General features: G+C 41.0%; 1 protein-coding gene across 1 annotated transcript; it reads right to left on the reverse strand.

The window, feature by feature from the left end:
• Positions 1-6,338: 6,338 nt before the first annotated feature.
• Positions 6,339-10,978, reverse strand: LOC122179220 (cytochrome b-c1 complex subunit 7). The gene is made up of 4 exons (XM_042869973.1): positions 10,875-10,978; positions 10,098-10,169; positions 7,747-7,913; positions 6,339-6,567 (listed from the first exon to the last, which is right to left on the reverse strand). The coding sequence occupies exons 1-4, from the start codon at positions 10,891-10,893 to the stop codon at positions 6,490-6,492; spliced, it is 336 nt and encodes a 111-aa protein (XP_042725907.1). The 5' UTR covers positions 10,894-10,978; the 3' UTR covers positions 6,339-6,489.
• Positions 10,979-12,587: the final 1,609 nt, after the last annotated feature.

The raw sequence follows: 12,587 nt of genomic DNA on the forward strand, positions 1-12,587 counted from the left end.
GGATGTTTTTGATCTTTCCAGTTCTGTGGATCAAGCACTAGCAATGTTGACCAACTGTAGTCTGTAATCAAGCAGGGTCACCCTGATACTGCTCACAGTGGGCCCAGGACAATATAAACAAGCTCTGCATCCCTGACAATGGCTGCATCACTTCCAGTGCAAAGGCCACTATTGGTAGAATTCGAACAAATTTATGGCAAAAATTAAAACATTTATATTTTAACATCTCCAGACTTTATTAGGTGTTCTTTATACAGTCATCTGGTATGTTTAAAGAGTGAGCAATCATATAAAAGGAAATATGGTCATAACTGATTGAAGTAATAAAACCCTGAAACTAAATAACATCTCATAACTCATTACACAGCATATATTAGATTTCATTACATCAGTATATGACTTAGTAGTAAATTCTCCTGTTGGTCATAAACCTCTAAAGTGTTGTCATCCTGAAAAATGAAATTAAAAAAGGAAAGAAGACAATGCCAGGATGCTTTGGCGGTGCTCGTACTGTTGTGGAACAGCCCCACCTGCTGTTGGGGTGAAGAAGCCTTCGTGAGCCGTGGGCGATGCTGGGGCATTTGGCAAAGACCTCAGAGAACCCAGTCACCAAATATGTTACCCACAGAAAGAGCACTGCTGAGGCCTCCTATCCCTCCTTTTCACTGAGGGGCACTTACTAACACTTGGCCTACTGAGTCCCAAGGGCTGCCCAAGCCACGAGTGCCTTATGCTGTCCTTCTACGGCCTGAACACAGCCCATAAGTCTGGTGCCTTGCTGCAAGGCCTTCTGTGCCCATTTTCCTCCTCCTTTTAACAGCTTATAATTACAACGAGCAACCGGTCAGCAGTCGTGCTGTCTGCAACATCTGGGAGATCTTAAGGCCGATCCCAGTCCAAGCAGCACTGATGTAATTGTTTTGCTGGGGAAGGATGATAACTCTCCCCACGTGTGTTTATACTCCTTCAAAATAATCCAATGGTTTTTTTGAAGATCACTTATGTCAACACGTGCTATATTGTGTCTTATGTGTTGTTAAAGGGCTGGGTGGAAGCAGCTGGGAGAGAAGTCCTCGTTCAAAGCATACCTTCTCTTGTTCTTCTCGAAACAGTTTGTTGGATCACTGCAAAGCAGAGAGGCTTTAACGACTGTTTTGGAGGTGCCCAGGCTCACAGCAGATCCGTGGGGTTATATACATGGATTAAAAGCTAAGCATAAAAATGAATCAAAGAAATCCCCCAAAGCTCTAGGAGTGGAGAGGGGCTACTCCCCTCCTTTCCACAAAGTTTGCAACCAGTTAAGAATGAGGCTATGCAAAGCCAGGTGCTCCATACCCCAAACCTGCACTGAATCCAGCCCTAGGGAGCAGTCGCAGACTTTCAGGCTCTCCAGCAGGAGCTGCTGCTCCAGCAGAAGCTGCCCTCAGGGCATGGACAGCAGATGGGCAGGTAATGATGCTCTCTGGAACAAGCCAAGTGAACCTGGGCTGCTACATACAGGCTTTAAACTACAGATAGGAAACATCTGTCATAACTGTATGACCAGTCCTATAATGGGAGTAACAGCCATTCCTTAAGACAGCTGTACTTCTGAATGCAATATGCTTTGTTAGATTTCCCCCAGAATTTTTTATTCTGTATTTTGCAGGAAAAAAAAAAGAAAGCTAAAAAAAAACCCCACCTATCACTGCTGTCACTGCAGACTCAGGTTCTGATTTTGCCCTTCTACAGCCTGAGTAGCCTTAGGCAGGGATGAATGCCATAATAAAGCTCCAAAATACTGATCTCACTCTCTGGTAACTCAGGTTCTGCAATGCACAGAGCAGGGCTGAGCCAAACCTCACCTGGCAGCAGAATACATTTCACTTTTTATCAGAGCCACTTTCACACTCCCACAACAGCCTCATTAGCGCTAATAGGCAAGATGGGCTCCAAACATCAGCATAACCCTGCCTTAGCACTGATGGAAAATTAAGGGAGTTTCCTTCCCTAATCTTCAGTGTGAGAGTGCAGCTGAGAATCTTTCATGATCTGGAGAATTTTTAGCTAATTGAGGTAAACCAAACATACCTAGCTGCTTTTATGACTCTTTCAGAACAGTATCTTTTTAAGCTAATACTCCACTGGGGAGCACAACTCGCTGACAAAAGCCCTCTGAAGTGCCTTGAAGAGATCTGAGCTCTGGGCTCTGAACTTTGCTGCTTATAAACAATCGCTTCAATCTGCCAGGCCACAGCGGGAGTATGAGGCTTCATGAGAGGACTTAGGTGTTGTAACACTGAACGCAGCAGCATTTCACTGGGTGTCTCGCTATCCAGCCTCCCCGCGCAATCCAGAAGACTTAAGACACAAAGAACCAGATCCGCACAAGCCAGCAGGGAACCACTTTAGGAAACGCTGAAGAGAGCATAGCCCAGCTGTGCTGAGGTACCTCTTTCTGATCAGGTTTCAAACCCCAGATCCCTTCCCAGAGTAGGAACTGAAGCAGCACAAGCTCATAAAACAGCAACGGCAATTATAACACTTGCTTAGGACTTGGAAGAGAAAGATCCAGGTCTCCTTTTACACTGCAGAGATGTGAATATCCACTCCCAGCCCCAGGCTGACCATTGGGATGTCCTCTTAAAACCCTTCTGCTTTTCATGGGAAGAAGCAGACGAGGTTGGGCCAGGGGAAATGGATGCTTTGGTTATGCCTGGGCATTCTGGCAACAGGAAAAGGACAGCTTGGGCCCCTCTCTCAACTCAGTTCATTGAAAGATACTCATGTATTTTCAGAGAAGACTGAAACCTTGGTGAGCACCATGAACTGGAAGGGGGCAAAACTAAGACACACAGCTGCACCCTCTCTAGCAGCACAAAGCTTTTCATGAAGAAAAGGAATTGAGCCCACTGCCTGCCAGCATAAATTAGCTTTGAATCACTAATGAATAGAAGCTATTGATGTGGTTCTGAGAAAACCAACACTGCCAGGTAAACAGAAGAGTATGTGATCTCTGGCATGCCATGCTGTTCGATCAGCCTCTCACCTGGTCCAGCACTGAGGTCTTGGGTGATCCAAGAGCTGCTTGACACTGAAGCATGTACAAAACCGCACTGGTGGAAATCTGCACCTCTGCCATGACTTGCAATAGAATTTGGGAAAGTGAGCTTTGGGATCAGGCCTAGTTCTCCAAGGGCACATAGATACTAACCCAAACTGTTTGTTTACCACAGAGATAGTCGCCTAAGTACTTTCCAGATCTGTCCTTTGGGGCTTAGACTGGCTGGAAAAAAAGAGGCTAAGAAGTGAAGTCACTCAGGGCACTTAAGTCAGCTGCATACCCAGAGGGCCTCCCAGTTCCATCTCTGGCCTCCCCCCAGAGCAGCAGTGGTGCAGGTTGCATTTGCCTTCTGTGGATTGCACAGGCAGCCCTTCCCACAGCTGGAGCTCCGGTCCATGAAAGCCAACTACAAAGGTGCAACAGCATCGTGGTGAAATCTTAAAGATAATCTTTGACTTCTGCTGTCTAGAGAGAGAAAACGCTTCAAGTAGGAATGCGTTTACCATATTAATCCTAAAACAGTTCCATTATAATGACAAGCGTGATGTTTCATCAAAATTCTTATGAGATTTATATCTGCTGTAGCTCTCCTTTGGATGGAAGTTGGATGTAAAACAAGCATATGTTTCTTGTTACAGAGCTGCAAAAAACATCCATTGTTTCTTGGTTGACTGAAAATTTAAAGAAATCTGTCTGCCATAACAAACATGATCTCCACAAATCCAAATGTATTCTTATATTTCACTGTGTATTTAATAAAGGAACTTAAATGAAGTAAAGGTTCACTGAAAAACAATTAAACGAATTTAAGCTACAACCATCACCAAGCTGCAGGATTAACAGTATTAACTCAGATTCTCTCAATTTGATATTTAGATACGCCTAAAAATGTGAATTAAACTAAGAAAAATGTTTCCGTTTATGGAATCCATATAGACTTTATATCCAGAAAACTACATCAGTGAAGATCAAGGTTTCACAATCAAGTTTGGATGCTGCCAATCAAGGTGCTGCTGCCTATTATATTAAGATATGGCTTAAACTTACAGGTTCCTTTTTTTTGTTTTGTTTTTTTCCTTCTTCTCCCTCCCCAGTGGGAATCCCTCTTATTTAGGAATTCTTTTCACTCTTGTTCAGAGCACTGCTCCATCTTGCTTACTGCATACGGTGCAGGACACTGAAGTATCAGCTTCTGTGCAAGTATTTCTATTCTTTACATCATAGGAATAAGGACTGTGAGGTCTTTTTCAAATCTAACAAACCTTTGCAAGATTTGCCCCTGGCAACGCCACCAGTACCATCTGTTGTATGACCAGATGAATAGCAACACCTTTATCTAATATTCTTCAGAACAGGTCTACTGAAATGATACAGATATAACCACTTTGCATTTCTGCAGATAGGAATCAGAACACTGAAGAACAAAAAGCGCCTTGTACAGTGTTACAAAAGAACTTCATGACAGTACAAGAAAGAAAACCTAGTTCTCCAAAACTTAATGCTGTTTCCTTCACCATCAGACTGTTTTTCACCCTTGTTAATCTATCTCACTTTACTGCAGCCCATGGCTGCACAATCCTACATCATTCACAGAACAGCACACAGCCTACACAAGAGATGTGCAGGATCCCACAGAAAGCTGCTGAGACAGGTAGGAAGTGTTACAGGGAGGTTATAGATATTATAATCATGTCTCTACATTTTACAAGTTCATTCTTCCCCACCCAAATGTCTTTAATGAAGAAGTTAAGGATTCAAAAACAGGAACCACATTGACCCTCCAGCTTGTCACCAATAAGATAATAAGAATAAGGTACTGCAATACGATGCTGCTTTTATTTGACTCTGACTCTCAAAATGCTAAATATGAATGTTAAGAAGTCAGTGATTTTACCTGTTATGCCAACTGGCACATGGATGCTTTGCACTCTGTTCAACGCTCTGTCTAATTTCAAATGCCTCACGTCATCAACACCCTTTTTTCCACCCCATTTTTTTAAAAAAGCTTATGAATCACATTAACCTTAGTTCAAAACTAGGATCAAACAGATACTAACTTTATTAGTAAGTTCTCAAAAATGCATCATCAAATGATGTATGTTTCAATGATAAGGTTTTAAGATAGGAGATGAAAGAAACCTCACGTTCTTAATGTAATCCATTTGCAAAATTTTTAAGGAATAGTGGCGATACAGATATTTTCACACCGTTTTGTTTTTACCACGTCAGGTGTGAAATATTGGGATAAGTATTTCACCCAGGAATAGCTGTATTCACTTAGGAGATTGTGTTGTGGAGTCTCCTTCTCTGGAGATATCTGAGGCCCATCTGGACACCAACCTTGTGTGATCTGCTGTAGGGAATCTGCTATTGCAGGGGGGTTGGACTCAATGATACCTAGAGGTGCCTTCCAACCCCCACAGTTCTGTGATTCTGTAATTTTAGAGATGCAAGCAACAAAAGCATGGGTCAGACAAGCACATATAGCAAAAAAGATATCTTGTTACCATCACACAAGATACCAAAGAGTATAACAGATCTCAAATTTTGTAATTTGTGTGTAATAACACAAAACAGGCACCAAATTAATGCTACCATTAAACTCAAGGCCTTCAGCCAACAAGGGCTAGTATTTCCAGATACACCTGAATCACTTCTGTGTTTATGTAGAGCCTGAATTATACACATCTCTAATGTTAAGCCTGTTAGCACAATTGTTTCAAATATTTGATGCCACTTACTGTAAACATCCTCTAGGCCAAGAAAAAAAAGAAATGGGAATTTAATTATGGCGCAAAAAGCACATCAGCATAGCACTTTTATCCTTTACAAAAATATCATAAGCTGAAATGAGACCTTAAGATTTATATGAAAATTATCTTTTTATGCTTGAACAACACATATAGTATAAAAAGCTAGAGAAACATTCCCTGGTTTTATGGTTAAGGAACCACTGCCATTTGTCATTACAGTAATATGTACATGCTTACATCCATAGACTGTTACTTCTGCTGTCTCATGACACCAACACAACATGAAGCACTGTATTCTCACCTCCGGGGAGAAAAGATGAAGGAAGTAGCACCTCCTTTTTAAGTTAACAACTTCACCAGCAATTCTGGGTGTTTCCTACCTAACTCTCCAAGTACAGGAAACAGCTGTACTATGAAAGAAGTAAGAATCAAGAAGCTGGAATGAAGACTACATCCCATTAAGCTAATGTGTAATGTATATGCTCATAGGAAAGATCTGAACATTAGCTTGCTAACATTTATAAAGAAGCCTTCCCAGGAGATTTTATATTTCAACATATTTATTTTAGTTGGACGAACAGACTCAGTGAACAAGCTGAAACCAGTATTCCTTCAGCCTTACATGTGCTTCCCCGAAGACGTGAACCAAACTTGAGAAATATCAGAAAGATGCGGCATGAAGTAGTTCAATAGTTATTTCTTGTTCCATGCTTCTCTTTCAAGTCGTTCACGAATTACTTCTTTTAGGTATGGTTCAAGATAAGGCTTATCCTGAAGAAAAGAAGAGAATACATTTAAACATGATTATATTTAAAAGGGAGGTCCAGAAATGACTCAAACCATTCCTGCAGATCACCTCTCTCTCATTCTTTCTCAGATTTGACTACAAAGCAATCTACTGAGTGGAAGAGAAGGGGGGTTAAAAAAGAAAGAAAAAGAATCACATTACTCATTCTGAAAAGACAGACTTGCTATCTGCCAAGTCTGCAAAGACAAATTCCCTAATGGAACCACTTTGAATTCCTAATGCCTCACCGGCATTATCAAATAAAATGATGCTTTCAGCTTCACCCTCAGAAATGACACTGGGTTATTTTTGGTTTTTTTTTTTTTTTCTTGTTCTGCTTTTTGACAAGTATCCAAATGAGCAAAACCTACTTCCATTACATCAGGTTCATGTAAAATACTATTTACATGAAAGAAACTTATTTTCAACTTAACTTCTAAACAGCACTGCAAAGATTCAGCAGAACATCTGACTGTGCTCAGTTGCTAATCAAACTGCTGCTCAATCAGCATATGCAAACAGATAGTCAATGCAGCATTTACCAAAATATGACCAACAACATAAGAAACAGCTTCTGCTTCTAGAGGGAAATTAAAGCTCTTGTGTTATCTTCCAGTACAAAGTTTAGTGGCAAGATTCCACTCTGCCTTATCTTTGGAGAAAGATGAAATGGACAGAAATACAAACGTGTGAGTTACTCCACTGCAAAGAAACATTCTAACTACAACTGAAAAGGCAGATTTTGTTTGATTTGGCTCTCATATTACAGAAGGACGCTTATTCTAATACACAGTTTTCCTTTAAATTATTCTTCCTTCACATTTTCATTAATTGTATAGAAAATCTTGAGCCAAAGCTTTTATTAAGAAACTCATCAGAAGAATTTCCATGGTCACTAGAGAGTATTTCCTTATCTGACAGCTTAGAATATTTCATCTGAAGACAAGAGTTCTATAGTTTTGAGCTGTGGTTTAAGCTTTTGTCATCTTGAACAAAGCATCTGAATTTCCATTGTTAGAATCCAGACTTTTAAACAGAATTCCAAAGCAATGTTATTCAAAGGTATTTTATAAGATATACACTGATTTACTCATTTTAAATAACATGCAACGTGCACCTCTTCACAGAGATTCAAAGTCCCAAAGAACACTCTGCACACTTACCTCTTCATATTTTACCCACTGTTCTTTTGGAAGGATCCGATGCTTCAAGCTTAAATCAAGTGCTCTCTTTATGCGAAACATTCTTTCATTGTAAAGATCCTCTGGAAGTCTCTTCAGTGCTTCTTTTACATCATCATCTTCATACAATGTATCATCTCGCATTAATCCTGTGCCAAAAATATTTTTACAGTATCACTGAATAGATATTCCCAAATAAGACTCAAGACCCAACAAATACGTTTCTAAACTTGGGCATAACATTTCAAATGCAAAGTTAGAAAGAAAAGAAAACAGACACACATAGGAGAAGATAAACACTACTTCCTCAAAGAGATTAAAACTGTGAATACTGACTTCCACATACTTTCATTCCTTTTCTCAAGAAAGAATATGGAAAATGGATATTTGATTCAATGTGTTTCATGAGATATTGAGATCTGATTGTTGATTTCTGCTCTATTTTATATCCTTATATTTCAGATGGCAATCTACATAAGAGATTTAAGAGCTGATTCTATTGCAGTCAGTTGATCACAGATGTGACTAGAGTATTTAAGAACAAATCTTTTAAATTTCACTGCTAAAAAAGCCTTGATGCCCATTGACTATAACAAGCTATGGAAACATGAAACCACTCAAGTTGTTTGTGCCTGAGTTTCTACTTCTTCCCTCCAACTGGGATTTAATTCAAGTAGGACCATCTAGTCCTCTGAAAGCCAAAACCACCACTTGTTTTTTTTTTGAATGAATAATTCCTGAAATTCAACCAACTGCTTAAAATTTCAGTATTAACAACAAAGAACAAAACGTTACTTCTGTATCATTCCAAGATTGATGCAAATCATATGAGTACAGCTACTGACCTGAGGTCTAAGGTTTTGATCTCACAGACTTGAATTGGAAGTAGCATCCCAATAAAATAGAATTTCTTTTGTCATGGTTTTGTGATTTTTGGTTTTTGTGGTATTCCACATCATAACATCATGTGGGGCACTGGGAGTTTAACTGTCAATGCTCAAGTCCTGGGTACCTGCCCAGAAGAGAAGAACTACATTCCCCAGGGGACTTTGCAGTCAGGGAGAGGAGATTTAACTCCTGGCAAGGTCACCTGATGTGCTCTTTTTCACCTGCCCTTCGTTGTGGGCGCTGCTCCCATCTCCCTGCTGCTCAACTGCACTGCGCATCTCACCTCAGCATTGTGGTGAGGCCTATCCACCTTTCGGACATTCTCTCTTTCATTACATTTGATTTATTAGCTTCAATTCTGACCATATTGTATTATAGTGTGTTATCTTGCATTCCAATGCTATATTTAGTAAATCAGTTTGTTTCTCCTCAGATTGTTGCTGCTGTTTTTAATTATTTTGGGGTCCTCTGTTTCCTTTTTTTCCGGAGGCACGGATCCGTGGATCCCTCTGCCCCACTCGTCACGTAACCAGGCCGAACCAGCCTGTAAACTGTTGACATCTTTTAAGCAGCATATTCTTGAACTCAGTTTTGCAGTTTCTTGCTAAAGGCACAAGAAGCACAGTAACTCCTTTAATTACTAGATTTCAGAAAAGCAGCAAAAAGCATTGAAGTCTTCAAGAATTTCAGGAAGCAGACAACACTGCATCTCTGTTAGTAAGACAGTGGCAGAGAAATGAACATTGGTCATTCAAATTTTCTTTTCCTCATGTTCCTGGGGAAAGCGTGTGAACTGCCTTTAAACAATTCACTCAAACTGCAGTCAGTAGTAGCAGTCTGCATGCTCAGATTCTCTTGTCTTTCAAAAACAGTCCTGCAATCTGTACTGCTGAAACAAGCTCAGTAATAACAATGGACAAATTAAGTATGATACCGTCAAGGTAATCTCCTTCACTTAAAGAAACACCACTTTTACAGTTACTTGATCACTAAATAGGCTAGAGAATAAATCCTTTTTATGGAAATTGAACACTTTGCACAAATGTTCCAGATAGACTGCTATTATAATCCAGACTGCTATTAGCATCAATCTCCCTATTTTCACGGATAGCATTTGGGAAGGTAATAAGGTTAGCAAATAGCGATGGGTGCAATTGACTTGGTGGGAAAAAAAGAAAGAATCAAGCTTTCAGGACTGCTTTCCAGAAGTGTCTTCAAGAGCTTCAGCCTGACTTTAACTGTTAAAAGGTATTTCACAGAAAAGGAGAGGAAATACAGAACAGAAGTCACTTTTTTCTAACTTTTTTCCACAATAAACATAGCAGCTAATATCAATAAAACAATTAGATAGACATTTCAAAATGCCTACACTGACCAGTTACCAATCATAACCAGATTGAGGACTGTTACACTTGAAAAGCTTTAAGGCCCGATGAAGTACTTACCATATTTGTTGAACCCAGCTGCATTATAATACCACTTTCGAATTCTGTCCATTAGGCGACCACCTCCTGAAACTACAAACAACTGTCATCAGTTGGAGAGCAGCATAAAATTCAACGTTCCACAACACTATGACAGCATGCAAATACTTGCCAGTCTCTTTCACAGCAGCAGCGTGACACCACTCAAACTTATAGACTTAGGCCTGTCTGCATTACAGTATTGAGAAAGGGAGACTGAACACATGGAATGAGTGCTTGTTGCTTAGTGTTTTGACCTGTTCCACACAAATTAAATATCAGACTACTTTAAGACTGATGTCACTACTAACCACTCACTACCAAAGACAGCAGCAACAGTTTCAAGCTCCTTCACTCTTACACGAGCTAAAAGCAGTGTTCTACCACCACGCTTTTCTAACCTCTACTCTTAAGCTTTAGGACCTGAGAGGAAACATCGCTAAGGGACAGAGCAATGCCAGCATTCGAGCAGGTCACCGGAGCCCGAGGCCTCTCAGAAAGGCGGCGGCTCCCAAACTCCTTCCTATCGCTTCCGAGCCCCTCGGCCCCAGCGCTCGAAGCCTGACAGAGGCCCGAGCTGAAGGCTCGGGACAGAGGTCACCGAAGGGCTAAGGACACAGGGTGCCCAACACGACCCCAACTCCCCGCCCCGGCCCGCAGCCCCCCAGAGCAGTAGGAAGGACGGCAGGACGAAGACAAGTTCGATGGGACAAGCCCCGCGCCGAAGCCGCCCCGATCGCGATCCCCCCTCCTTCTCACCCGTTGCCCTCGCCGCCATCTTGACCTCGGAGCGGCGCACTGCCTGTTGGGAGCGGCCTGCTGGGGACACCGCGGCGCCGCATGGAGAGGCCGCCAATGGCGGCGCAGCGCGGGCGCATGCGCGTGGGCAGAAGGGCCGGTGTGAGCAGGGCCCGCTGGGAGGGGGCGGTGACGGGGGCAGAGCGCGGTTTATCGGGAGCGGAGCGCTGCGGTTTTAAAGGGTGGCAAATACATAAATAATTGATTAACCCCAAAGCTAATAACTAATTACACTACTTATACCGCTACAGCGCTCCCAGCCGAGCAGCAGGCCGGAGGATGGCTGGTGACTGCAGGCCAAACGTTTCTTCTGCAGGCTTTTCCATCCTCAAGCCGAAAAACACTTGGCGTGAGGCAGCTCTGCTGTCCTCTCTCCTGCCTTGTTTCAGCACTTGCATAAAGTCGGTTGTTGTCTTTCTTCGCGGTGTTTCTGGGAAGTATATCTGGCACAAGCATTCAGCATTTCAAAGGAGCCGTGTTAGCTCTGGCTGCAGTGTTTTTTTGTTTTGTTTTGTTTTTTAAATACACTCGGAAAGATGGAAGTTCAAATTTTAAGCCATCCAAAATGTGGTACGTGCTCTATGGTACAGTGGTTTGTCACAAACCAGTTAGGTGCTGAGCACAGCGGAGCAAATTCACACACAAAAAAAAAACAACTCTCATATCTGCATACAAAGCCTTTTTCAGCCTTACTTCTGCAACACAAAGGGGCACTTAATGTTCCAACACCAAGCTTTTAACAAATGGAGACATTTTCATTAAATAAACGTAAATCCAAATGAAAACATCTGGATTTTAATTTCCTGACCTACTTTAACTGGAAGAATAGAAGCTTCTAAACAATAAAGTGTTAGCTTGCATTTGGACAATCAGCTTGCATTTTGTAATTCTGTATTAATGTAGTTCATTCATTGATAGTATAAAATACCTTCACTATTCCCCACAGTTCCCATTTTACTTCAGTTATGATTGAGCCAATTAACTACATACTACAGCCTCTTTTTGTGTGGTTATTTCTATACTAAAGACATACAAATCACATCAGGGTGAAGCCAAACTGCTTCTCCTGTCAACAAGGCAAAGACAAAAGTGATTTAAAACAAAACTAGGCACATCCCTAAAATTTTAGAAGGAGCCTTTTTTGTTTTTCTTATTGTGATTTGCCTAGATTCAATTTGCTGTGGGTTTTTTGTTGTTGTTGTTGTTGTATTTCAAGCAAAGTTTCACAGCACAGCTTTTAGGATATGAACTTCAGAAGCCTGTTTCAAAAAGAAAAACCTTTGTAACCTGTTAAAAAATGCCCTTTTCTATGAGGAACTTTACATACGTAATAGTGTATTCCTCTCTGACATATAAAAGAGCAAATAACATTACTAGCTTCTAAGATGAGAACATGTAATTGTGCCACTTCTCTGCTACTACATTAGCTTGCTAACTACATTAACTTGCTATTTTCTTAGAAAGGCGAGGGAGAAGACAGGAGGAGAGACTGGGGAGAAATCACTAACCAGTCTTTCCATCTCCCCAAACTCCAAATCATTGAAAGTAAAACAAAACAAAAAAATCCACTTCAATTTACTTTTCTGTTAGTGTGCTCCATCATTCATGCTGAATTAAAAGATAGCAATTAATTTCAAGGATTACATCAATATCAGTCAACATATACTCACCTAA

The sequence above is a fragment of the Lagopus leucura genome, unplaced genomic scaffold, assembly GCF_019238085.1.
Source record: "Lagopus leucura isolate 7727_CA_CO unplaced genomic scaffold, USGS_WTPT01 Super-Scaffold_100002, whole genome shotgun sequence".
In the NCBI taxonomy this organism is placed as follows: Eukaryota; Metazoa; Chordata; class Aves; order Galliformes; family Phasianidae; genus Lagopus; species Lagopus leucura.